This window comes from Lithobates pipiens, unplaced genomic scaffold (assembly GCF_037356315.1).
Source record: "Lithobates pipiens isolate NorthernLeopardFrog02 unplaced genomic scaffold, aLitPip1_a1.2 Scaffold_25, whole genome shotgun sequence".
NCBI classification, from domain to species: Eukaryota; Metazoa; Chordata; class Amphibia; order Anura; family Ranidae; genus Lithobates; species Lithobates pipiens.
This window is the reverse complement of record NW_027507787.1, coordinates 60,806,247-60,829,959: the sequence shown is the minus strand read 5'-3', so window position 1 is coordinate 60,829,959 and position 23,713 is coordinate 60,806,247. Positions and strand designations below refer to the sequence as shown.

The following is a 23,713-nucleotide window of genomic DNA, read 5'->3' as shown; positions in this document are numbered from 1 at the left end:
AGCCTACGTCTAATTTCCTTGTGTCTAAACCTCCTCCTAGTTACCAACAAGTGCTTTGTCTGCCTAGGTCAGTCATACAGGATTGTATCATCATTGGCACCAGGTAACAATAATGCCGCGTACACACGGGCGGACTGTATGGCGTACTTAGTCCGTCGAAACACATTTCAGCGGACAGTCCGCTCGTGTGTGGGCTTCAGCGGACTTTTTCAGTGTGCAGTCTGGCGTACTAATTATTTCGGATTTTTCGAAATTCTGTCCGTCGTACTTTGGTTTCAGCGGACAATCCGCTCGTCAGTATGCTAGTTCGACGGACTAAGAATGGCGCATGCCCAGAAAGGATTTACACGGCGGAAGGGTGCTTTGGACTTCCTATTTCTAGCCCCGTCGTACGTGCTGTACACGTCATCGCACAAGCTTTCGACGGACTGTTTGTGCATCCGTGTGTGGTCAAGTCCGTTCAGTCGAAAGTATGACGGACTGTCCGTCGGATTGTATGACGGACTAAGTATGCCATACAGTCCGCTCGTGTGTACGCGGCATTACTCATGGACAGACAGGAGATAATTGATGGCCGCTGGTGATGGCAACTATCAGGTAAATAGTGGTCAGACAGGTTTTAGAACGCTGAAAGTTGCTACTTTGTCCCTCCTGCAGGCTAAATGTGAGCAGTGGACTGAGCTGAATGTACATGTTTAGCACTTACCAGCATGACACACATCATACCTGCCTGTTCTTCTCTTTTTGTATATATAGGAAAATATACTGAGTTTATAGGCCAGGTGGTCACACCTGACCTATAAAAAAAAAAAAAAGAAAAAAAAAAAAAAGTACATATGGGGAGGATTCATTGTACACTACTGCTAACCTACATACAGTATAGTGTGAATATATGGCTGCCTATGTACATGCATATTTACATACACCAATCAGTTATAAACATCATGACCACTGACACTTAAACACAATATCTAATTATCTCCTGACAATGGTTTCTGAAAGTGGGAGGGATATATTAGACAGCAAGTGAACATTTTGTCTCTGAAGTCAAAAGGTGGAAAAAAACAAAACAAAAATAGGCAACTTTGTAATGACTGGGTCAGGGCATCTCTTGTGCGATGTTCCCGGTCTCTAGTGGTCAGACCACTTTTGGCAGGTTCTAAGGAAGAGAAACCAGCAGCATGGGTGACCAAGGCTCACTAGTGCACATGGGGAGCGAAGGCTGGCCCGTGTAGTCTGATCCAATAGAAGAGCTACTGTAGCTAAAATTGCTGAAAAAGTTAATTCTGGTTGCAGCAGAAAGGTCAGAACACAGAATGCTTCGCAGTTTGTCGTGTATGGGGCTGCATGGCTGCAGACTGGTCAGGGTGCTAATGTAGATTGAGCGTGTTTAGTTCAGCTTGGACAACCAATGTTGATTTTCTAAAAACCAAATCAGATTCTCTCTAACCTGCTGCAACCACAGGAAACTGGGAATCTGATAGGTTACTACGAGAGATATGGAGCATGTTCTTCAGTCTGGCATTTTTGTATCAGTTGCTTGCAAAAGACATACCGAAGGTTCCATGTCAGGGTATTTTCGGCCTTTGCTTTTTCCAAGGCATTTCGTTTTTCCATTGTCAGCCACTTGACACCAGAATCCTTTTGATTCTTCAAACCTATAAAATATACATAAAAAAAAATGTAAGTATTAAATGTGTTTGTATATATTCCGCCTAACAGTGGTGCTCTGGCTGAAAATGCTGCATCTGATAAGCTTGTTACATTTATAAGAGCACAGAACTGCAGCCAGCTAAATGCACAATATCAATACACAGGTCTACCCTGATATATTATTCTTTTTTTTAACTCTCTCAATCATGTGATTTACACACATGCTACATTGCATTGTCAGGTAAGTGACACAAACTTCTTAATTCAGCAAGGCAGTTCCTGTGTAACCTCTGTACCTCCAGCCTGCCCACTGAGTAATGAATTACCATGATATAGGAGGTTATCCAGAGGTAGTACTAAGATCTTTGTGGCAGATATACAATTCTGAATACAAATCACAAATCCTCTGGCAGGTAATGCACAAAGTAAATTGATTGTGTGCACCGATTTCTTGGAGTTAAGCTGGCCATACAACTATAGATTATCTGCAGATTTTCTATGGTTAGATGGAAAAAGTGCAACAGATTTCTCCATGTTCGCTAAACTGTGTGGATGGAGGAATCTCCCATTTTCCATATAACCATAGAAAATCTGCAGATAATCTATAGGCGTATGGCCAGCTTTACACCTACACAGCAACATTTCATGAGTCTATCCTACATCAGACTGGCTGTAGTAATGTTTACCCTTGTAATTTTACTACCATTTCCTTTTACAGCTGAAACTATTCAGTGTAACTAAACTTTATTGTGATACTTGCAATAGGTTTTTTGAACTCTGCTCCCTAGCACCTATCGTAGCGCCAACGTTTCAGGGAAACATTGATGTGTGGTACAGGCATACCTCACATTCAAATAGAAATAGATTCTCGGTTCCTGGATCACACCTACCACCAATCTGCTAAGTGTCCCCAAACTAACCCACACCGCGTAGCCTTATGATGTCATTTTATGACGCCTTGTTTTTTATTTGTATTCCTCTCTGTATGTTCAGTTACAAAGGGCTGTCTCCTTACACTACTATTGCCTCCTTCAATAAAAAAAGTTGAAAAAGTGAGAAATAGATTCTCAACTTGCAGTCAGTGTTTGGTGTCATCACATGCAGTAAAAGAAACATGAGAATAGGAGTTTGCTAACCTTTGCCACAAATCACAATATATTGTATCCTACACTGCACTCCATGATATGGAATTTACAGGCAAGTCAAAATTTGTTTTCTCTCAACAAAAGGCCACCATACAGGACACAGGCTTGATATTCATAGACCCTGAAATATTCATTGCTTGGGGATAAGAAGGTTGGAAAACAAGGCAAACAGAACTGTACCAATAGGCCCAACATTACGAAAGGTCAATAGAGTGAACTCAAGAGTGCTGCTGCAAGAACCTTGGGGCCAAAAAAAATGCTTCCACAGGCGATTAGACATCCACCTGGTAGATGCTGGAACAAGTATGAGCAGAAGAACAAGTGGTGGCCTTACAAAGCTGGGCAACAGATGCTTGATTACAGAATCCCCTGGAAACTCTTAATCTGCATGACGTGTTTTTAGCCAACAATTGTGGATCTTATAGCACAATGTCCCTTGTGAGGTCCTTATGTTAGGGTGAAATGGGAGTCAGTCTTCCTGATGGAAGGTGTAACTGAGGTAAGCACTGGCAGCTCTAACTATGTCCAGACAGTGAACAGCAACCTCCTTTGGATGGTTTGAATGCCTTCATTGGTGTGGATGCCCGCCACCTAGGTAGAAAGCAGTGTCTTGGCACAAGACAACCGTTACCTTAGCTATCACATTAGTCAAATTTCTCTCTTGGAAGCCAACCTTCTTGAAGACATCATTTAGGCTCCGGTATATATGCAAATTGCATGCATTTTGAGCCACATACAATTTACATGACATGTGAATTAAACTGGCTTTCTATGGAGCCAGTTCACATATGTCTGGTGCAACGGTGCGAATTCGCTGCAAATTTGAAGAACCCTGTGCATTTTTTTTGAGCACTGCGGTGCAGTTTAAATGCAAATTCCCGGCTATTACCATCTATGGGAACACATCTGAATCGCACATCGGACCAATCTTAAAACACAAATTTGATCCAAACAAAAAAAAACAACGTAGTGCTTTAAGTCCGCCCCAAAGCACCCTGTCTCCATGTTGATGGGGACAAATGCCTCCTCCCCACAAGCCTGGGCAGTGGTTGCGGGGGCTCTGGGTGGGGGGCTTATCAAAATCTGGAAGCCCCTTTAACAAGAGCGCCCCCAGAACCAGACCCCCCTCCCATGTGAATGAGTATGGGGTACCATGTACTCCTACTTAGTCACCAAAAAAAGCGGCAAAAAGAAATAAAATTACACACCCCGTTTTTGACAATTTTCTTTATTAAAAATAAAGAACAATGTCCCTCACGTAGATTCATCGTCCAATCCTAAAACAAAAAAACCTCCTACAACCAAGGGTACTGTCACCAGGTGGCCCCGCCCCTTACCCATTTAAGAACTGTCACATGGCGGAGCAGGAAGACATCGGTAGCCTTTGTCGCAGGCAAAGTTTTTTTTTTTTTTCTTTTTTCCAGTGAGGGGTTTGACTGGCGATGGCTTTACAGCGGGAGACTTTTATTTTTAGTAAAAGAGTTGTCAAAAACGGTGTGTTTTTATTTCTTTTTGGTGAAAAAGGAGGGGACAAGACGATTTTGGGGAGTCAGAGCCTAGGGGTCTGGTATGGATGGGTGGATGGATGGGTGGATGGATGGGAAGCTCCCGATAGTGCAGTAAAGGTGAACGGATACAGAGCAACCCTGTCTTACCTATCCATGTCGCTATTCCCCATATAGGGGGCGCCTAGCATACCCCTTCAAGGTCTGCATTCCACAGGCATGGGACCATGGTCCTGGACCTGTAATGTACCCTGTGGCTACAGACACGCATTGCACCAAGTGACTAGGTGAGTGCTCACCTAGGACCCAGTGCCAAAAACAACACTGGCGGCTGTCCCCCCACATTTCCAGGACCAGTTCCCTAGGTTTGAGGTTGCACCAGTCCAGATGCCTGGCTTTTATTGTTAGATAAGACAGTGAAGTCTTATCTGACCGAAGAATCCAAAGTAAGATAAAGCAGTGACGCCATGTGTGATTTCTTCAAAGGAAAGAAGACGTCCATTCCCTAAGGACACTAGCAAAAAAAAAAAAAAAACAGACTCAAAGTGGGGTAGAGTTACAAGGGAAATGCCAAACGGAAGTTTATCAGATCAACAACCACTGTCACCTATGATCTTTTCAGCTACCTGTAAGGGGCATTTCCCCGCCCCAGAGCTGTGTGACCACCCAAGTTACAAGGGGCTCCTCTATTACTGCACTAACCATAAATGTAAGAGGTCACATTTGTTTTTCAAAAAAGCCTAAAGATTTACTCGATCTGAGAAGGGGGCGATTCTTGATTTACCACCAACTTTGAGGGTGCACTGCAATTTCCGCTCTCTCTTTCCTGGCTGTTATGTTTTAAATATATTTTACAAAAAAAATATTGTATTATAGAGCAGCCCTGGGTGTCAAATATGCCAAGAACTACATATATTTATTCTTAGATCTAAAATGGTTTACGCCAATGTCCCATAATCTGTAGATAAAATAGTTATTAGCAGGGGTTTTCAGAGACCAGAAAGTTATATGAAGGGACTGCAGAGTGTAACCATTTATTTTACTATTAAAAATTTATTCTATCTGGCTGTACATTGTTGTACAAAGCTTCCACCAGAGGTATGCAATGATTTTGGATTAATCAGATATCTGTGTGAGGGTATAGGCACTGATAACCATTGTTATCCTTTACTGGTGTGGACAATGCTTCTCTAATAAAGCAGCCAAGGAGTGAAGGAAGAACGAAATCACTGTATGCAGCTTTCCTATAAAGAACCCGTGCTGAAAATAATGCAAAATGTCAAACTCAAAACCAAGAAAAACTAGATATTGCAGCTTAGCAATCCTTAAATGTGGTGGCACCTGTGATCTGGCCAGTAACACACTTCCCATCTTAATTGCTTCCCGCCAGCCATACGCATATATGCGGCCTCTCAGCAGGTGGGTCACATATATGCGTACCTAAAGATAAACAGAGCTGTGCTGCGAGCGGCACAGTTACTGTCGGCTAACAGTAAGCTCCCAATCTCTACTTGCGATAGGATGCTTTCCAATCATGTGACCACTGTGACAGCCAGTCACGCGATCAGAAACCCCACCTCCCGGCATCTGAAACCCCTTAAAGGGCCAGGAGGTGGTGAGGCCAAGGAGTTAAGGCAGGGGTCTCAAATTGGCGGCCCTCCAGCTGTTGCAAAACTACAAGTCCCATCATGCCTCTGCCTGTGGGAGTCATGCTTGTAAGGGCCGGTTCACACAGCGGGCGATGCGAGGCGACACGACTCGAGTCGCTCCGACTCAGAAAAAAGGTTCCTGTACTACTTCTGGGCGACTTCGGGGGCGACTTGCATTGACTTCTATACAGAAGTCCTCCAACTGTCAACCTTGCAATGCCTCATGGGACTTGTAGTTTTGCAACAGCTGGAGGGCCGCAAATTTGAGACCCCTGAGTTAAGGTGCCTCCTCTCTGGATGAAGACAGAACAGAGACACCTTGATAGCAGTATTATCAGTCTGGGAAGAGCATAGTGTTATGTGCAGTAGCTGGACTTCATCAACAAATTAAAGCTGAACTCCAACTAACTTTTTTGGGCAATTATAGTACCATTGTTTTTTTCCTTTTGGGGTAACGGTTTTACATAAATAAAAGCTGAAAATTATCAGTGTTAAATGGTTGTCTTAACCCTATACTGCAACTTTTGCTGGACAGCTTGGTCTGTTGAAGGAAATTTAAAAAATAACAGACTTACTGGCCAGATCACCAAAAAAAAAAAAAAAAGGAAAAATAGAAAACGAATGCAGCCACCACATCTAAGAATTGCTGCAATATAATACTTTTTTTGTTTTTAGGTTTAATACTGCTTGAAGCTGCCATTGCTGGCCTTTACTTCTAAAAAAGCTTGGCTATTACTCTGATCTTAAGGTTGAAGTACTTTCTTATTTACTGACCCCCAACAATTATACAAATCAGCTGCATGCTTATTCTAGGCTGCTAGTTAGAAGATCAGCGTGGCTGTCAGGCAAATAGCATCTTCAGAGGGAGATCAGTAATGGCACATTTCCTTGACAAGGTAAAAGACCAAGCAAACCTTCAGGATCAAAGGTGTTCTAGAAATATATCTGGGGATGCTATTCTCCATTTCAGGAATTGGTAGGAGGAATGTTAGGAACCCCTCATCTCGAGCTGTGAAGGGTTAACCAAGCCAAGTCCTCACTTTCAATTTACTTTGGGCAGAAGTACCGGCAGAACAAAAGTGTCATTGTGAAGAAGTCAGTCAGAGGGAATGAATGAAAGGGCTGCATTATGAGGAAAGAGCGGGCTAACTAATTTGTTTACATTAGAAAATAGGCACCTATGAAAGGATATAATTATGATGTACAAATATATGGAACGCTGGGATGAAGAATTCTCAAGGAGACTTTTCATTCTGAATCCCCTGCAAGGAAAAGTACTAGATTATGCCAACCCAAAGAGCCCTGTTCATTGAATATATATTGGGGAAATGTTTACTTTTCTCCTAATAGGCTTTCGTAGTAAAAACAGGACAATGTTCTATTGCACTTTTTAAATACAGTAAATCCCTAAAGAATGGCATATCATTCAATTGTAAAAACTGACTGGGATTGGCTTTCAATATTTCCTGAAATAACACACACAAGCTTACACCTATTTGTTTTTTTGGTGCTTTCTGTAGAGTTTAAGATCAGTTAATTGAGGAACACAATAGACCACATGTGTCAAACACAAGGCCCATAGGCCGTACACGGCCCTCCAGGCTATTTCATGTGGCCCTCACATGGTCTCCTGCAGCTGCGGCACCCCCTCATCTCCGCGCCCACCTTGTCTCTGCAGTTAGCAGCAGAGAAGACAGAACTCCCCCGCTAGATTCTGCGCTTCTTTATGCAGCCGCGGAGGCACTCCTCTCTGCTCAACAGATGGCAGCAAAAGGGAGGACAGAACTCCTACCGATCCTGCGCCTCTCTGTGCAGCCACAGCACCCTCTTGTCTCCATCTCACCTGGTCCAAGCATTCAGCAGACTCCAGGAGTTGACGCCTACCAACCTCTGGTCCTCCTCCTCCAGACCTTGCATTTTCTTCTTCCCAGCCCCACCCCCAGCAGCAGGTAAATGGGGTGTACTGTAAATGAATGAGGGCTGAAGGACTCAATTTCTGACGTAAGGGGGGGTTGGGGGTGCTCTGGACATATAGTCTTACAGTCACAACCAGCTCTTTGAGGGCAACAATAATGATGGTGTGGCCCACAATGAAACTGAGTTTGATGCCCCTGCAATACATGTACAGGCTCCATCCCTAAGAGAAGAAAAATATCTTGACACACCACTTCCTCTGTGGGATGTACCAGCTGTTAGCAGTACCAAGACAGAACAACAACACAAACACAAAGTACTGAAAACAGAAACAAAAGAAAAAAAAGGTAAGAGGTTTCCCTCAACTAATCAAGAAATTATTTCACAGAGCACAAGATTCCCATTTTTCTCCAAATTTAGAAGAAACAGGCACATATTAAAAACAGACGAGGATAAAACAAGCCATTCTGTTCAGGGAAGAATGTAGGAAACGTCTCTTACTGGTGCTTCCCTGTCTGATCGGGTCGCGAGAAAGGGGATCCAGTGCAGAAGTAACTACATGGAATATGAGTAAACAAATGAATATGGGGCCTGTGCTTTGAGGACTTACTTTAATGCCTGTGTGTAATTAAAATGTGGTGTCACTCCCAAGAACTTCTGGACACTATCCATGGCTGCGGCTGGGTTGTTCCTCAGCTCTTGACCATCAACTATATAAAGCTGGAGAGAGAAAAAAAAAATACACCTGATGTAGAATGTTTTTTTTTTTTTTTTTTTTTTTTTACAAAGAAGCATAGTACAGGCACAGTGCAAACAACTATACATGTTGGACTAGATTATACCCACTAGGCTTACTTGACTGGGTGGGTAGTACGTTAGCCATCTCTCTAGGTGAGTAGCATACCATCCTGGGACCAAACAGCGACTCTGAAGGTTCTTGAGCTGTTGTGAGGCATGTGATCCAGCAGTTACTACTTGAGCAAAGGTGTAGTTCAGTGCCACAGGGTCATTGTGTGCTCGCTGGTGCTATCAGGGAAAAGCACAGTCGTTACTTATTATACAGAAGTATAAAGAGCTGCCACCATGTCTTAATACAGAACATTGCTCCTCATCATGATTTACAATGTTTAGGTGCATAGTCCTTTCCCAACATTATGTGTGATACAAGATTCAATTGATTAAAGGCATTATAAACCACCCTACGTGCAACTCATGTTTTTCACCTACATAAAATGTGCATTGATCATGTAGTTTCATGGTGTCATCTACTGCCCTGCTTGCGCAGCCTACAGTAGAGTACATCTTCACATTCATGTGTTTGAAGTTTACATTTGTGTTCAAACATGAAGCGTGTGGCATAGTACTCAGGTTAATCCATGGAGTTTGAGAACCAACACTGTTAGGAAACCACATATCCCACCACTACTGGGTCTCAGTCTAGTGCTCTACAGGTGAGAGCTCAACAGTAATTCGATCTAAAACAGGCCAAGCAATTACCAACTTGCTGCCCAGTGTATGTTTATATACAGATAAACCAACATACTCATAGTTTCATAGTTAGTAAGGTTGAATAAAGACACCAGTCCATCCAGTTCAACCTGAGTGAGTGTCTACAATTGTCCCTATCCCTGTACATTGCACACTCGGTCCCTACCGTCAAGGAGCCCACAATCCAAAGTCCCCATTCATATACTAGGGTCAATTTTGGACAGAAGACAATTAACCTACCTGCATGTCTTTGGATTGTGGGAGGAAACCCACGCAGGCACAGGGAGAACATGCAAATTCCAGGCAGGTAGTGTCATGGTTGGGATTCGAACCAGCGACCCTTCTTACTGCTAGATGAGAGTGCTAACCACTACACCACTGTGCATGAGAGAACTGACTCTATAGTGTTGTATTATTTGGTCAGAGAATGGATAATCCCTTAAATGCCTTGCTGCCCTCTAGGACTGGGGTCACCCTGAAAGAATATAAGAAAAAAAGAGAGGCCGCACTGGCCTAGTGTATTATCCAAAAAATTCATTACAAATATCTGATAAAACCAAAAAAAGAGGTCTACTCACAAACATGAACCTCAAAACTCGCTCATCGAGCCACAGGTGGCTAGTCTCTCACAAACTGCTTGAACTACCGGACCAAGGGAAGGGGTCCTAAATGGGACCTTGTTGGCCGATGCGTTTCCAAGGACGAACCTGCTTCAGAGCCCTTCAGACTCGGGGGGGGGGGGGGGGGGGGGGATCAAAATATGCCAAATCTGCATGTTCCTCTGCAATGCCGGACTGTCATACTCAGGTTCATCTGACCTGTGTAAAGGAAAATAAACATGATGCATTGATCTATACATGTGCTTAAGACCCCTCATAAGCCAGCAATTCTCTAGATTGGACTTACCAGGGGGGTGCTTACTTGCAGACCAGGAATGTAGGGTGTGAGGTATTTAGTGTCAGTCTTTCTTAGGTGGTCACTGAATGCCTGACATAGAAGGGTGTGTGGTGTCATGCAGACCATAGGGACCCGGAAATGGGGCCGGAAATGCATTCCAGCCAGCACTTCTTGTGGACCCCTGCGTCATTTCCTCTCCACCGGTCGCTGCCATCTTTGCAGAGACCATCACTAGAGGTAAAAGCTCTCTGTGCATGTAGGAGGAGGTGAAACCGAAAAATGAAAAGTTGGCAACAGTGTAGGCACCTGAAAGGTAATAGACACCAAATGCCCAATGCAAAAGGGGCAATCAATACACGCCAATTGGAGATACAAATGACACCAGAAGAACCATGTTGCATTGGGAAAGAAAAAAATGGCTGCTTATTATATATTAAATGAAAAAATAAATAAAAAAACTAAAATGAATACAATGAAAATGTGAATACAATTAAATAATGAAAAATAATATATATATATTATATATATATATATATATTAAAAATAAATACAAAAAAATATAAATTAAAATAAAAAAAGGACACTGCGCGATCCTGGTCTGCAAGTAAGCACCCCCTTGGTAAGTGCTTATACAGCAATATCCAATCTAGAGAATCATTGGCTTATGTGGCCGTCCTAAGCACATTGTGACCTAGGTAAAAATCAACCCATCATGTCCATTTTCCTTTACACAAGTAAGATGAACCTGAGTGTATGACAGTCCGGCAATGCTGAGGAACATGCAGATTTGGCTCCCATTATGGTATATTTTGATTTTCCTTGAGTTTTTGTTTATTCTTATATCACTTAAACTTTCTTGCCTTCCCTTATTCCTCCCCTTGGCTCTCACATCATGGGTGTGTCTGTAAGGTATAAGGTATAAATACATTGTAACCATTTATAATCAGGCTCTGAAGAAGGTGGTCGGTCCTTTGAAACACGCTGAGCGAGTTTTCATCTCCAGGTTTGTGAGTAGACATCTTTTTGGTTTATCAGATATTTTCAATAAATTTGTTGGATAATGCACTATGGCAGTGCACCCTCTTTTTTTCTTACGTTTATATGCAGCCTTTGTGATGAATGAACCCAGGAGCGACAAGGATTTTGTCACTTTGTTTCACTGCTGTCGTTCCCGGGCCAGTACAGCCAGGGAAGCAGATGATCAAACACAATCTGTGTTTGATCAAACACAATCTGCGTTTGATCAGTGGCCCTAGAGGGCAGAGGAATGATCAGGGGTCTACTAGACCCATCATGTCTCAATAGAGAGTACCCATGTGATAATAGTGTTTAATTAAAAAAGAAAGTGTAAAAAATGTTGAATTAAAAAAAAAAAAAAAAAAAAACCTTGGAGAGAACAATTATTATAGTACCATAGCTCATGTCTAACTCTAAACAGATAACCTGTAAAGGCTTTTAAAGCATTGCCAATGGGCAAGTCTTTAGCTACTGTAGCTTGTTACCATTTCACAGGCACTCGCAATTTTAATTACTGACATTTAGTATGTATATACTTGAAGCAACAATATTTTATATTGTACTAAAAAATGGGTATTATATGGTGTTTGTGCTCATTGAAATTCATTTAAAGCAGAGTTCCACCCATTTAAAAGTCAGCAGCTACAAAAGGTGTAGCTGCTGACTTTTAATAATCAGACACTCACCTGTCCCAGGGTCCAGCGATGCGGGCTCACAAAGCCCCTCCTCTCCGAAATGTTAACGTTGGGTGCCCGGCAGTGGCTTCACAGCCGGGCGCACCACGCTGCAAATGTTCGGGCCTGTGACATGTCCCAGAAAAATGCTGGGGAGGGAGGGGGGAGGAGAGGTGAACTTCCTCCCGGCACTGCAGAGCCTGTGGAGGAAATGGAAGCTGGGTGCACATAAAAACAGGGTAAGCGCCCCCCCTCAAAAAATGAAATGCCAAATGGGGCATGTCGGGGGTTAATCTTCACTTAAAGAGGAAGATCCAGTTTTGGGTGGAACTCCACTTTAAGTGTATTTATTCGTGAAAGTTTGCATTTAATAAGCTGCTGGCAAATATCACCAGACATAAAAATTGAATGAGTATTGTATGGAGATATTTGTTATTCTTTAGTATTTACAAGAGGAAAAAAAAAAAAATCCAAATTTGAGTTCACCTACCAATACCTACAACTGCCTGTCATTGGAATTCTCTTACCTATTGGTCACCCAGTACCCCCAGCCCTTCCCACATCCCCCTTTGTAGTTTTCACAATAATCTGTCTTTTTTGGATAGATGCCTTAACACACTTAAGAAGCAGTGTATTCAAAGGGGAGAACTGGCAAACTGTGGTCCAGACATTAGAGGGCTCACAATGTAAAAACATGGACAGTCAGGGAATCCTGAGATTTTTAAGTACTACACATAGAAAAAAAAATCTGCCATACAATACAAATTTCATAATGAACTAACTAAACCAAAATTTTAGCAGAAGTGACCACGAATAGTTAAATCAATACTGAAACCTCTGTAGACTATTTCAGGCTTCTGATCTTGTTTATTCTGCAATAATTAGCTTTTTAACTGCGGCCGCAAACTCTGCTCATCCAGGCTAATCATGACAGCATATATTAAAATGAGAGCATGCCAACACCCGCAACGCCACTAAACTATTAACCTTTAAGGACCATTCTATTAACTGCATTAAACACGTGGACACTAAACCACAGGAAGCACATAGAGGAGAAGAAAATCAAGACAAGACGTCACTGCTTGATATCGGTCATGGAAGCTGTGCATTAGTAATCATTTCCCCTCTTATTTTTTCATTGATTAGATTATAACAAAATCCGACTCCAACTCTTCTGTAATAACTATGAAGGTGCAGAGAACATTCTCACCCCATGGCTATGCAATCTACCCCATTCTCCCCACCCCCATTCAGTTAATACAACTGAGAAACCAGTTAGCCATCATGTGATCATGAAGACTTCCTTCATTATTAGGACTCATCAATAGCTACCAAAAGCTTTGCCAAGCAGTGTAAGGTGGGCAAAATGTAACTAGCAGAATTTTGGACATAATGGGTCTGATATACTAAAGTTTGAAGTGAGCTACTGAAAGGTTACCGGAAAAGATTGGATTTTTGAAGTGAAGACCATCAAAACCAGACTGAATTTCTATTATTCAGCACCTCTCATTATTTCTTATACAGCTTTGGGAGGTCTTCTCTAGCGTTGACCCATTTTCTTTTATGTCTTATACCATCAGTTTTGCAGTTCTAAAGTTATGACTGAAATCCCATTTACTGTACCTACATGACACTCTCATGCTGGAATTTAGCTAGGGAAATCCTGTGTTTCAGTGTTAGTTTTTTGCTTTGCATTGAGGAAGTTTGTGTGACCATGTAAAACACACTTTTATTGCCTCCACATATTTTCACTGTGACCCAAAACTTCTGGGCATTTTTACTGAACCCAACCTTGGCTTTATCTGCATGTTTTATTGTTCTGTATGCTCTTGTGTTCCAGCTACTTTCTACATTCTGCAGAAATGTTGTCACCTGTTAAAGCTACTCTGATATGTATGTAAATATCGTATGACAGTGTCGGGGCATCAGTTACAAATCCATGAAAGTCAACCTGACCTCTGTAATGAATACACTGGGGGAATGTAATCCTGGAGCCTAAAAGTCTTAGTGTCCAGCTGCAAACACACAGTGGTACACAGACTAAGCACACCCTTATGACAAAAATGATCAGTGACCATTATCGTGTTTCTCATATCCGACTGATCCAAAGCAGGCTGCCCTAATCATCATTTCAACAAAGCACATGCCTTCAATGAAGTGTCTGGGAGCATGCACAAAAGGAAATGAGCTACTGAAAACAGCATGGGTACGTAGTAGAAGAGTCCAGGTGCTTAACTGGTCTGCCTGCAATCCAGACCTTTCACCAACTGAAAATATTTGGCGCACCTTACAATGTAAAAATACAACAAAAACGACCCAGGATTGTTGAGATGTTAGAATCCTATATCAGGGTAGAATGGGACAACATTCCAAAACACCGGCAACTGGTCTCCTCAGTTCCCTGACATTTAGAGCATTGTTAAAAGAAGAGGCGATTCTACACCCTGGTACTTTTTTGAGACATGTTGCTGCCATCAATTTCAAAATCACTATTTTTTTCCTAAAATGGTACATTTTCTCAGTTTAAACATTTGATTTTTGATGGTTTTCTACTTTCTATTGTAGGTAAATTATGGGTTTATGAGATTTGCAAATTGAGGGAATTGGGGTTGTACATCTAACACTCCCCTCCCCCGAGACCAACAATGCTGCTGTCTGCTGTGCCCCATGTTCATTCATCCAAATCACCAAGTGAAAACAAATGGGAAAAAAGCCTAAGAAAAGGAAACTGATGTGGTCGCCACGTCTAATGATCCATAAACTGCAATATATTACATTTTGGGTTTAATACGAGTTTAACTGCACAAGTAATACGATATAAAGTATGCAGAAAACCCCATGTTTACCTATCACTTCTTTATTGAAAAGCACAGGGAATCTCATAATGCCAATTACAGCTCTAATAGGACTGGAGGAAATTGGAGAAATGTGGTTTGCTTGGGTATTGTAAATCAGGTCAGATGTGTTAAAAGCCCACTTTGTCTACACCTCATTTTGTATTGTCCATTGATGAAAGTTTAGCTGGTCTAGAATGTCTGAGCAATGACATCTGTAATCAGCCTTTTTAATTATGTGGTTGAACATCAGGAGACTTCTGTGCTATTGGGAATGAGAATTGCGGCTTTCAGTAGTCACTTACCTGGTACCAGGAATAAGCACGGTCAACAGGACTGATCAGAATGGCAATAATTTTGGCTCTGGGTAGGAGAGCTGCTGCCCGTTTTGGTACCACTTCTGTGTCAAAATAATTGGCACTTTTTTCAAACATGAAATCTGTGCTGGCATTGGAAGGTATAGGGAAGAAATCCATGTACCTAAGGGATAGGAGAAACACTTAAAAAAATGCATACTACTTTTCCCCAAAACACAGTATAGGTGTACAGCAAGAATAATTACCAATCAATGCCCTTGTGGTAGTTCTGTCCATTAAAAAACTGGATCTCTTCAAAGGTAACCGGGCTCTGAAAATTGCTTGTAACAGCAGGGTGCATGGTGAGGAAGGTGTATAGTGCAGTTGTACCTGTTGAAATAACCCAAATATATGGCAGTGAGGAGAGATCAGTCATGTCCAGTCAACCTGCTACATTTTATGGAAATCATCACGAGATGTACCTGTCTTTTGAGGTCCGACAACAAGGAACTTAGGGAGTCTATCACAAGTCTTCTCCTTAGACCAGATGTCCTTATGTCTCTTATCATCACAAGGGTTCTATATGGAGGGAAAAAAAAATTCAAGCAAACATTCTAGGCAGCATCAATCTGGACACATTACACTAACTTGAGGGGTTGTCGGTATTAACAATTGTAAATCTGAGTCTTGAGTATTCTTATGGTTGATGATCATTTAGAATATGCCTCAAATGGAGTGTTCTCTTGCTCAGATTAACATGCCCAAGTAAGTCTTCCCCAGAGGCCTTCTGACTGTACCTCAGTTGTGATTTATGGCATTTGAGGGGGTACATTAGGATTCTCACCTGGAGGGTAAATCACTGCACTAGCACCGCTGTGCATGACGACACATGCAGGAGTCAGATGATATGGGTGCCTTTTTTGTTTACTCTTCTGACAGGGATTGAGGGAACTGTTGCCGATGCTCCACACTTGTATGATATTTATGTGGGGATAGGCATTCTTACATTAACTAGGATTCAATAGGTTCCATAAAAAAACCCTCCAATACCATAAGGCCTCTTGGATTGCTCCCTGGACAGTAGTGGGAATGCTTGTTGGTGGTGTTAAGAAGAGAGTGGCCTGTGGGTCGGCTGTAGGCTTATTAAAATAGTTATAACCAAGTTAAAGGGAATCTCTCTCTATATCTATATAAAAAAACACACATACATATACACAGAATTGTGCCTAAGTTGACATAACCTGGCAGAATTTATGATTTCTTAGCCATTTTTCAGAAAACATAAATAACACAAAAACATTTCTTCCGCTCATGGTTAGTTTGGATGAAGCCATTTATTATCAACTGTGTTTACCCTTTTTAAATCAAAATGGCAACAGAAACTATCCAAATTACCCTGATCAAAAGTTTTCATACCCTGGTGATTTTGGACTGATAACATACACACAAGTTGAAACAAAGGGGTTTCAATGGCTATTAAAAAGGTAACCATCCTCCCCTGTGATCTGTTTGCTTGTAATTAGTGTGTGTATAAAAGGTCAATGAGTGTCTGGACTTCTGACAGACCCTTGCATCTTTCATCCAGTGCTGCACTGACTTTCTGGATTCTGAGTCATGGGGAAAGCAAGAGAATATTCAAAGAATCTGCAGGAAAAGGTAGTTGAACTGTATAAAACAGGAAAGGGATATAAAAAGATATCCAATGAATTGAGAATGCAATCAGCAGCGTTCAAACTAATCAAGAAGCGGAAAATTAGGGATTCTGTTGAAACCATGCTCAGGTAGACCAAATCAAATTTCAGCCACAACTGCCAGGAAAACTGTTCAGGATGCAAAATAAAACCCACAAATAACTTCAGGTGAAATACAGGACTATCTGAAAACATGTGGCGTGGCTGTTTCAAGATGCACAATAAGGAGGCACTTGAAGATAGATGGGCTGCATGGTCGAGACACAAGAAAGGCATTACTACACAAATGCCACAAAGTATCCTGCTTACAATACAGCACAGAGACAAACCTCCAACCTTCTGACACAAAGTCATTTGGAGTGATGAGACCAAAATTGAGCTTTTTGTCCAAAACCATAAACTCTACATTTGGAGAGCAGTCAACAAGGCCTATGATGAAAGGTACAGGGGTGGATTGCGGAAGTTTTGGGGATGTGTGAGCTACAAACGTACAGGAAATTTGCTCAAAATTGTTGGCAAGATAAATGCAGTACATTTTCAAAATTACTGGAGGAACATTTGCATTCATCAGCCAGGAAGCTGCGTATGGGACGTACTTGGGCATTTCAACATGACAATGATCCAAAACACAAGACCAAGTTTACCTGTCATTAGCTACAGCAGAATAAAGTGAAGGTTCTGGAGTGGCCATTTCAGTCTCCTGACCTCAATATCATTGAGCCACTCTGGGGAGATCTCAAATGTGCAGTTCATGCAAGACAGCCCAAGAATTTACAGGAACTGGAGGCTTTTTGCCAAGAGGAATGGGGAGCTTTACCATCTGGGAAGATAAAGAGCTCATCTACAAATACCACAATAGACTTCAAGCTGTCATTGATGTTAAAGGGGACAATACACGGTATGTAAACTTTTGATCGGGGTCATTTGGGTAGTTTGTTGCCATTAGGATTTAAAAAAAAAAAAAAAGAGTAAACATAGTTGCTTGATAATAAATGGCTCCAGCCAAACACTAACCATGAGTGAAAGAAAAGTTTTTGGTTTTATCATTCATATTCTCTGAAAAATGGCCAAGGAATCAAATTCTGCCAGGGTATGTAAATTTATGAGCACAACCGTACATTTATTTTTTGTTATTTTTTTTTCGGCTTTGGTCCTTCTCAATGTATGTCCCTGGATGAGACCTGGTGGGATTTGTATTAGAAAAACCCCTTTGTGAGCAACGTTTTTAAAACTACCAATTCATATACCAGAGGTAGGCCTACCCTTGGACATATAATCTTAATGGGGACACATTTGAACAGCTTATTACATAACTTAATATGTTAAAAGAGCAATCCATTATTTAAAGTAATTTTTCCTGTCAAGAGTTGGCATCCTTAGATTCCTGTTGAGGGAGTCAATCCTGGATTAGTTGGAGGAGGACTGCATTGCGATTGTCTAAAATAACTCTGTGCGGTGAACCACGCAATGTCCCCCCCCCCCCGGGAGACACACAGGGCCATATAAAATGGCCTAGATGGCCGGATTTGGCCCGCGGGCCTTGTGTTTGACACATGTTGGCTAGCAGTAAGTAAAATACAGCAGATACAAAATCTTATGTAATCATGACACGCCTGAGTGTTTTGCTCTCAAGGCCACAGGAGTGTTATATAAAGGGATATTTGCACCTACCTGCCACAGTGGGTTCTTCTCTTGGGGGAAGATCTCAAAATACTTCTTAGCCAATTGGACAGGTGGCAGAGTCTGTAGCCTGAGGTTGGTCCAGCACTGCACAAACTTCACCAAGCTTTCAAATGTGTACAGCCCCAGGCGGTCATTGCCATAGTTTGAGAGATGTGTCATGAAGATGCTGATCTGTAACAGGCACACACAGGGATTGCCATCTAGGTTAATTCTCCTAAGCACAGTACTTGGCTGTATAAACACACATCTATTATGAATGTGTCTTGCAGGGAGATAAAAGACAGTATGCAAGAAAAGGTGCTGCAGGTGCTGTGGGATTTTAGAGCACGGTACAATTTTCTGGTTAGGATTCACATTCACTTGATGTAAAGCAGTCTTTTCTTGACATTAACATGACATTAGAGCTCGAACCTTTGAATATTTCATGACCTCTCCGTTGTGCCCTGCTGAATATTTCAGAGGCGAGATGGGAAGACCGCGTTCTGCTCTACTTGTGCATCCCCTACAGATCTCCAACCCATCGCCTACCAGACCATTTGCTATAAGAATCACATGGAAGACATGGTACCTTCTGCAATGGGAACACTTTACTAAATGTTGGAATGCAAACTGAGAATTGCAGAGTTTCAATGAAGCTGCATACATGTATTATGTATATGCCATCATGCAGATCATAGGATCATCTGTTTTTTCTTTTTATTTCACCTACATAACATTTATCTAATGACAATAAATGAGAAAACGGCTACATTTAGAATTGAATCGTTTCAATTATTTGATCAGATAATGAATCTATAAATTACATCCAGTATGTAGTAGTCATGATTCCAGGATTTGAGCTAAATATTGAAGACAAAACATTCTCACACTCTAAAAAGCCATGAAAACAAATATCACCCTAGACTTCTATATGAGCTCCTCAGTGGGTATACAGATATATGTTTACTTACTTTTAGCAACAAGTCTAGAAGAGAAAGTAGCTGGAAATCTGTGTACCGAAGGTGTGAAGAGGCATCGATCAAACAAACAACCCATTACCTTCCCTCTTATGCTCTTGATTACAGACTTCATTTTCACATTCTGCTGAAGCTCTCTCCAGCTTTCTCTAACGGTAGCATGAAAATGGTTTTTCAGCAAGCTCCGTGGGGTCCTCGCTGGTGTATGTCTGAAAACCCACAGTAAAACACTTGCATTCTCCAGATCCATTATGCAGTCCAAAGAACTGTACAAAGGCTGAGGAGAAACAGACTGGCTTAATGGTGACATAACCACTGGAGAGTTACAGACTGTGTATAACATTATTTTGTACTTTCTGCACGCACGGGAGAATTCTGATGTTCCTTAAAGAAACAATACTTCCAAATCTTTATGTAACAGTTTTGATCTTTTTCTAGTTTTGATGTTCCATCGCTCTGCAGGTGTTAAATATTAGTGTATCTCTACAGTACCTCCTGCAATCCAGTAGGAACTTTGCATCAGTGTTAATTTTGGCAGCAAATTTCAATTTAGTTTTAGTCTTAGTCTTAACCAAAATGGGATTTTAGTTTTAGTGCCATTTTAATCTTCTGCAATTGTTTTAGTCGTATTTACTCAAATCTCTAGTACATTTTAGTTGACCAAAACTCATTGTCTAAAATCGAATGGGTGTATTTAAATTGTAATGTATTATTTAAGCATTTCTCTAACATTTCCAAACTCATTCTATACTGCTGGAGTGAAAAATCGAATAGGTTATTTCTGGTATTAAGGTTTGAGCATGCACTAAAGACCAGTGTTCATTTTGGCATCAAATTTCAATTAGGTTTTAGTCATACCCTTGACTAAAAAGCCGTTTAGTCATCCCAATGGTTTTAATTTTAGTCATATTTTAGTAGACTAAAATAGTATTACACTTAGTCAACAAAATTGCCACTGCTTTGCATTAACCACTTCTGGACCACAGATATACGTCGTTACTTTGAGGACGGATATCGTTGTTATGGCAGCAGCTAGCTGCCATAACCCCGATATCGTCATGTTCAGCCAGCGGGCCGCTACAAGATAAAAGTGGTCTCTGTGGCGGATTCGCCGCAAGGTCACTTTCATCAGAGGCGGGAGAGAGCCCCCCCTCCCTCCACCACTTACAGGAGCCGTCAGCAGGGGCGATCCGGTCCTCTCGGTGGCTGTGCATGGAGTCGAGTGAGGGGAAGATGGCCCCACCCATCTCCATGACATTGCAGGGCGGAAGCAACGTCAAAGTGTCACTTACCCCCATAGCTTAAGGCCCAGTTTTTTTTTTCAAATCAATTTTTCTAAATGACAATCTTTTAATTTTATGTTAGTGTAAAATGAGATCTGAAATCTTTTTGACCTCAGATCTCATATTTAAGAGGTCCTGTCATGCTTTTTTTTCTATTACAAGGGATGTTTACATTCCTTGTAATAGGAATAAAAGTGATACAATTTTTATTTTATTTTTAAAACAGTGTAAAAATGAAAAGGTAAAATAAATAAGAAAATTTTTTTTTTTGAAAGGCGCCCATTCCGCAGTGAACGCATACATGAGTAGTGCTTGCATATGAAGACTGTGTTAAAACTACACATGTGAGGTATCGCCGTGATCGGTTGAGCGAGAGCAATAATTTGTAACTGAAAACATGCAACCTGTTGAATTTTTTAAACATTGCCTATGGAGATTTTTAAAGGGTAAAAGTTTGTTGCCATTCCACGAGCGGGCACAATTTTGACATGTTGGGTATCAATTTACTCAGCATAACATTATCTTTCACAATATAAAATAAAAAATAAAAAGTGTTAACTTTACGGCTGTCTTATTTTTTAATTTAAAAAAGTGTATTTTTTTACAAAAAAAAAAAAGTGCACTTGTAAGACCGCTGCACAAATATGGTGTGACAGAAAGTATTGCAACGATTTTATTCTCTAGGGTGTTAGAAAAAAAAATTATAATGTTTGGGGGTTCCAAGTAATTTTCTAGTAAAAAATTATGTTTTTAACTGTTTTAACACCACAGCTAAAAAGAGGCCTGGTCCTTAAGTGGTTAAGGAGCTGAATAGGAACAAGGACAGGGAAATTTCAATTTCATGGTCAACGGAACCTACACATAATGTACACAAAAAATTCTATACGCTTATCAGGAGTTAACGGGTAGGCATTCAAAGGTGCCCTCTATTATGCAAAAACAATCACTATTCTAAGTGCCACGTTCATATGCGATATCCTGTCTCCAATCGAGTGTGATCCGACCCTGGCACACTGTTGGTCTCTTCTCTATAGCTTGCACCCAGCAGAGACACCTACCTTGCCAGTATCTATGCTAGCAGTAAGGTGGACCCTCATGGACAGACAGCCGACATTATCTGACACGGAGCGCACAATCTGTCACAACATAGGGAGGACTCCTTGCACAAATTACTTCTTATGTTCTTACCTTTGCCAGCTCAGATGCAGATCAGAGAACCAACATACCCAAAATGTATCTGATGGTCTAAGACCCCGATGCCTTCATAAAAACCACCCAACAACCAAAAAAATAAAAAATAAAAAACATTTCAATTGAAAAAAAATAGCAGAACTGGGTCCTATCCTTCCACACTTTCTACTTTTAGCATTGTAGGTAATATCCCCAACTTTACCAGATTTTGGAAAAGGCATACATTTTTCATGTATTCACAGATGGGGCCTTCTGCTAGCAAATCAACACTTTGGCTCACTCGCCCATGCACCTGGCATTACACGATTTCTACACGAGTCAGCCCATTACAGTGGCAGGCCATCAAACTCAGGGCCAAGCTGAAGTGCTAGTCAGTTGATGTTGGTTTTTGAATAAATGGATTTGCATTTTTGAATAAATGGACTTCCATTTTTGAGTGAATGGTTTTGAAAAAATGGATTTCCCCATTCACACATGCTAGACGGATTAAATGAATCCTCCCCACTGGGACATTGAATTCTGACAGCTGGACTCCTCAGCTGTCATAAAACGATCAGTGGATGCAGCCAGCTGATCGAGAACATTTTTGCAATAGTCCTGTTCGACAGACTCCCGTAGATCAGCCATAGATGGATTGAACCTTGCCCAGTCCTTGCTGAACTCAGCAAATTTCAATTTTTTTCCCTTTTTTTCCCTTTGTGGGCACCCTTTGTTCTTACTAGTAGTAGATCAGCAATATTCCAAACCTTGAAGTCCTCATCTCACAAACAAAATACTGAGATGCTGCTTTGTTTGAACCACCTGCCCACTAGCATGCAGGAAAATGTAAACATCAGCGGGCGCTCAGATATAGGACATAATCGCGTGAGGAGACAACTGTAAAAAAAAAAAAAAAAAAAAATGGAACCCTTGTATTTTTACGAAGGTTAAGAGAAGGTATGTAGGTGTTAACTGGTGCAGGAAGTGTGCTTTTAATCTATGAACATCCATCCATACATACATCCAAAGACATACGCACCTTTAGTATAATACTTGCTGAAGTCCAAGTGATAGAACATTCTTCATTACAAAGTAAAAGTATCAGCTACATGTGTATATCTATACATACTATTATTGAAATACTGACAACACAATAAGGGACATCAATTCTGTTCCACAGCAACGCACTACAGAACAGGAGCAATGTGACCGATCATGAAGCAGGGTTAATATGGAGGTTGTACCTTCATTTATAAATGCTCAGCTACTATAAAGTAGCACTAAGAATGAATAAAGGCCTGTGTTGATGGGCTTTTGTTCACTTTAAGTTGGGTTTGCTTTGCCATACAAGTCTATGAGGGTTGCAAAACTTGCTTAAAGCATAAATAGCAGAACTGAAGAATCATCTCAGAAGCATTTCAAACTGATGTCATTAACACAATCCCAAAGTCCCCTGACATTGGTTCGAAAGCCTTCCTCCGATCGCTTCTTAATTGTTTGTCTATTTGCATTGAAAACGCTCACCTTCCTTGTAAATCTGTTGCAGACCTGTGCAAATTGGTTTTAGTTGCCTACCTAGGATTACAAGCGCAGGGGTCACCCTTACACAGAAAAACGGTCACATGGACTTTGCTAAGGAAGAGCCAGCATAATATGCATCTAATTGTGTCACTAATTTGCTTAATTAATGTCTCCTATAATGAATTTAATCATGGTTACTGTGGATCTTCAGCCAAAGATTTTTTTGCACAATAAGGGGTTAGAACTTTAGTTTTTTTTTTTTACTGCAGTATATGTTACCATTGGGGGATTGCCCCTACTATTCCTCACCTCTGTTTGAAAAAACAGTAGTTACCTG

At 41.1% G+C, this 23,713-nt stretch overlaps 1 protein-coding gene across 5 annotated transcripts in view; it reads right to left on the bottom strand.

Annotated features, from left to right (window-relative positions):
- The window catches only part of NDST2 (N-deacetylase and N-sulfotransferase 2), a 241,202-nt gene that overhangs the window by 2,851 nt on the left and 214,638 nt on the right, over window positions 1-23,713 (bottom strand). For 4 of the 5 annotated variants that reach the window (XM_077454536.1, XM_077454537.1, XM_077454534.1 and 1 more), the window contains 7 exons: window positions 18,435-18,617; window positions 15,555-15,651; window positions 15,339-15,462; window positions 15,082-15,256; window positions 8,713-8,892; window positions 8,477-8,586; window positions 1,556-1,658 (listed from right to left, as the gene is read on the bottom strand). In XM_077454536.1, coding sequence (XP_077310662.1) covers window positions 1,556-1,658; window positions 8,477-8,586; window positions 8,713-8,892; window positions 15,082-15,256; window positions 15,339-15,462; window positions 15,555-15,651; window positions 18,435-18,617 — 972 coding nt within the window. The remainder of the gene's footprint in view (window positions 1-1,555; window positions 1,659-8,476; window positions 8,587-8,712; window positions 8,893-15,081; window positions 15,257-15,338; window positions 15,463-15,554; window positions 15,652-18,434; window positions 18,618-23,713) is intronic. The other variant, XM_077454538.1, reaches the window with a different exon arrangement.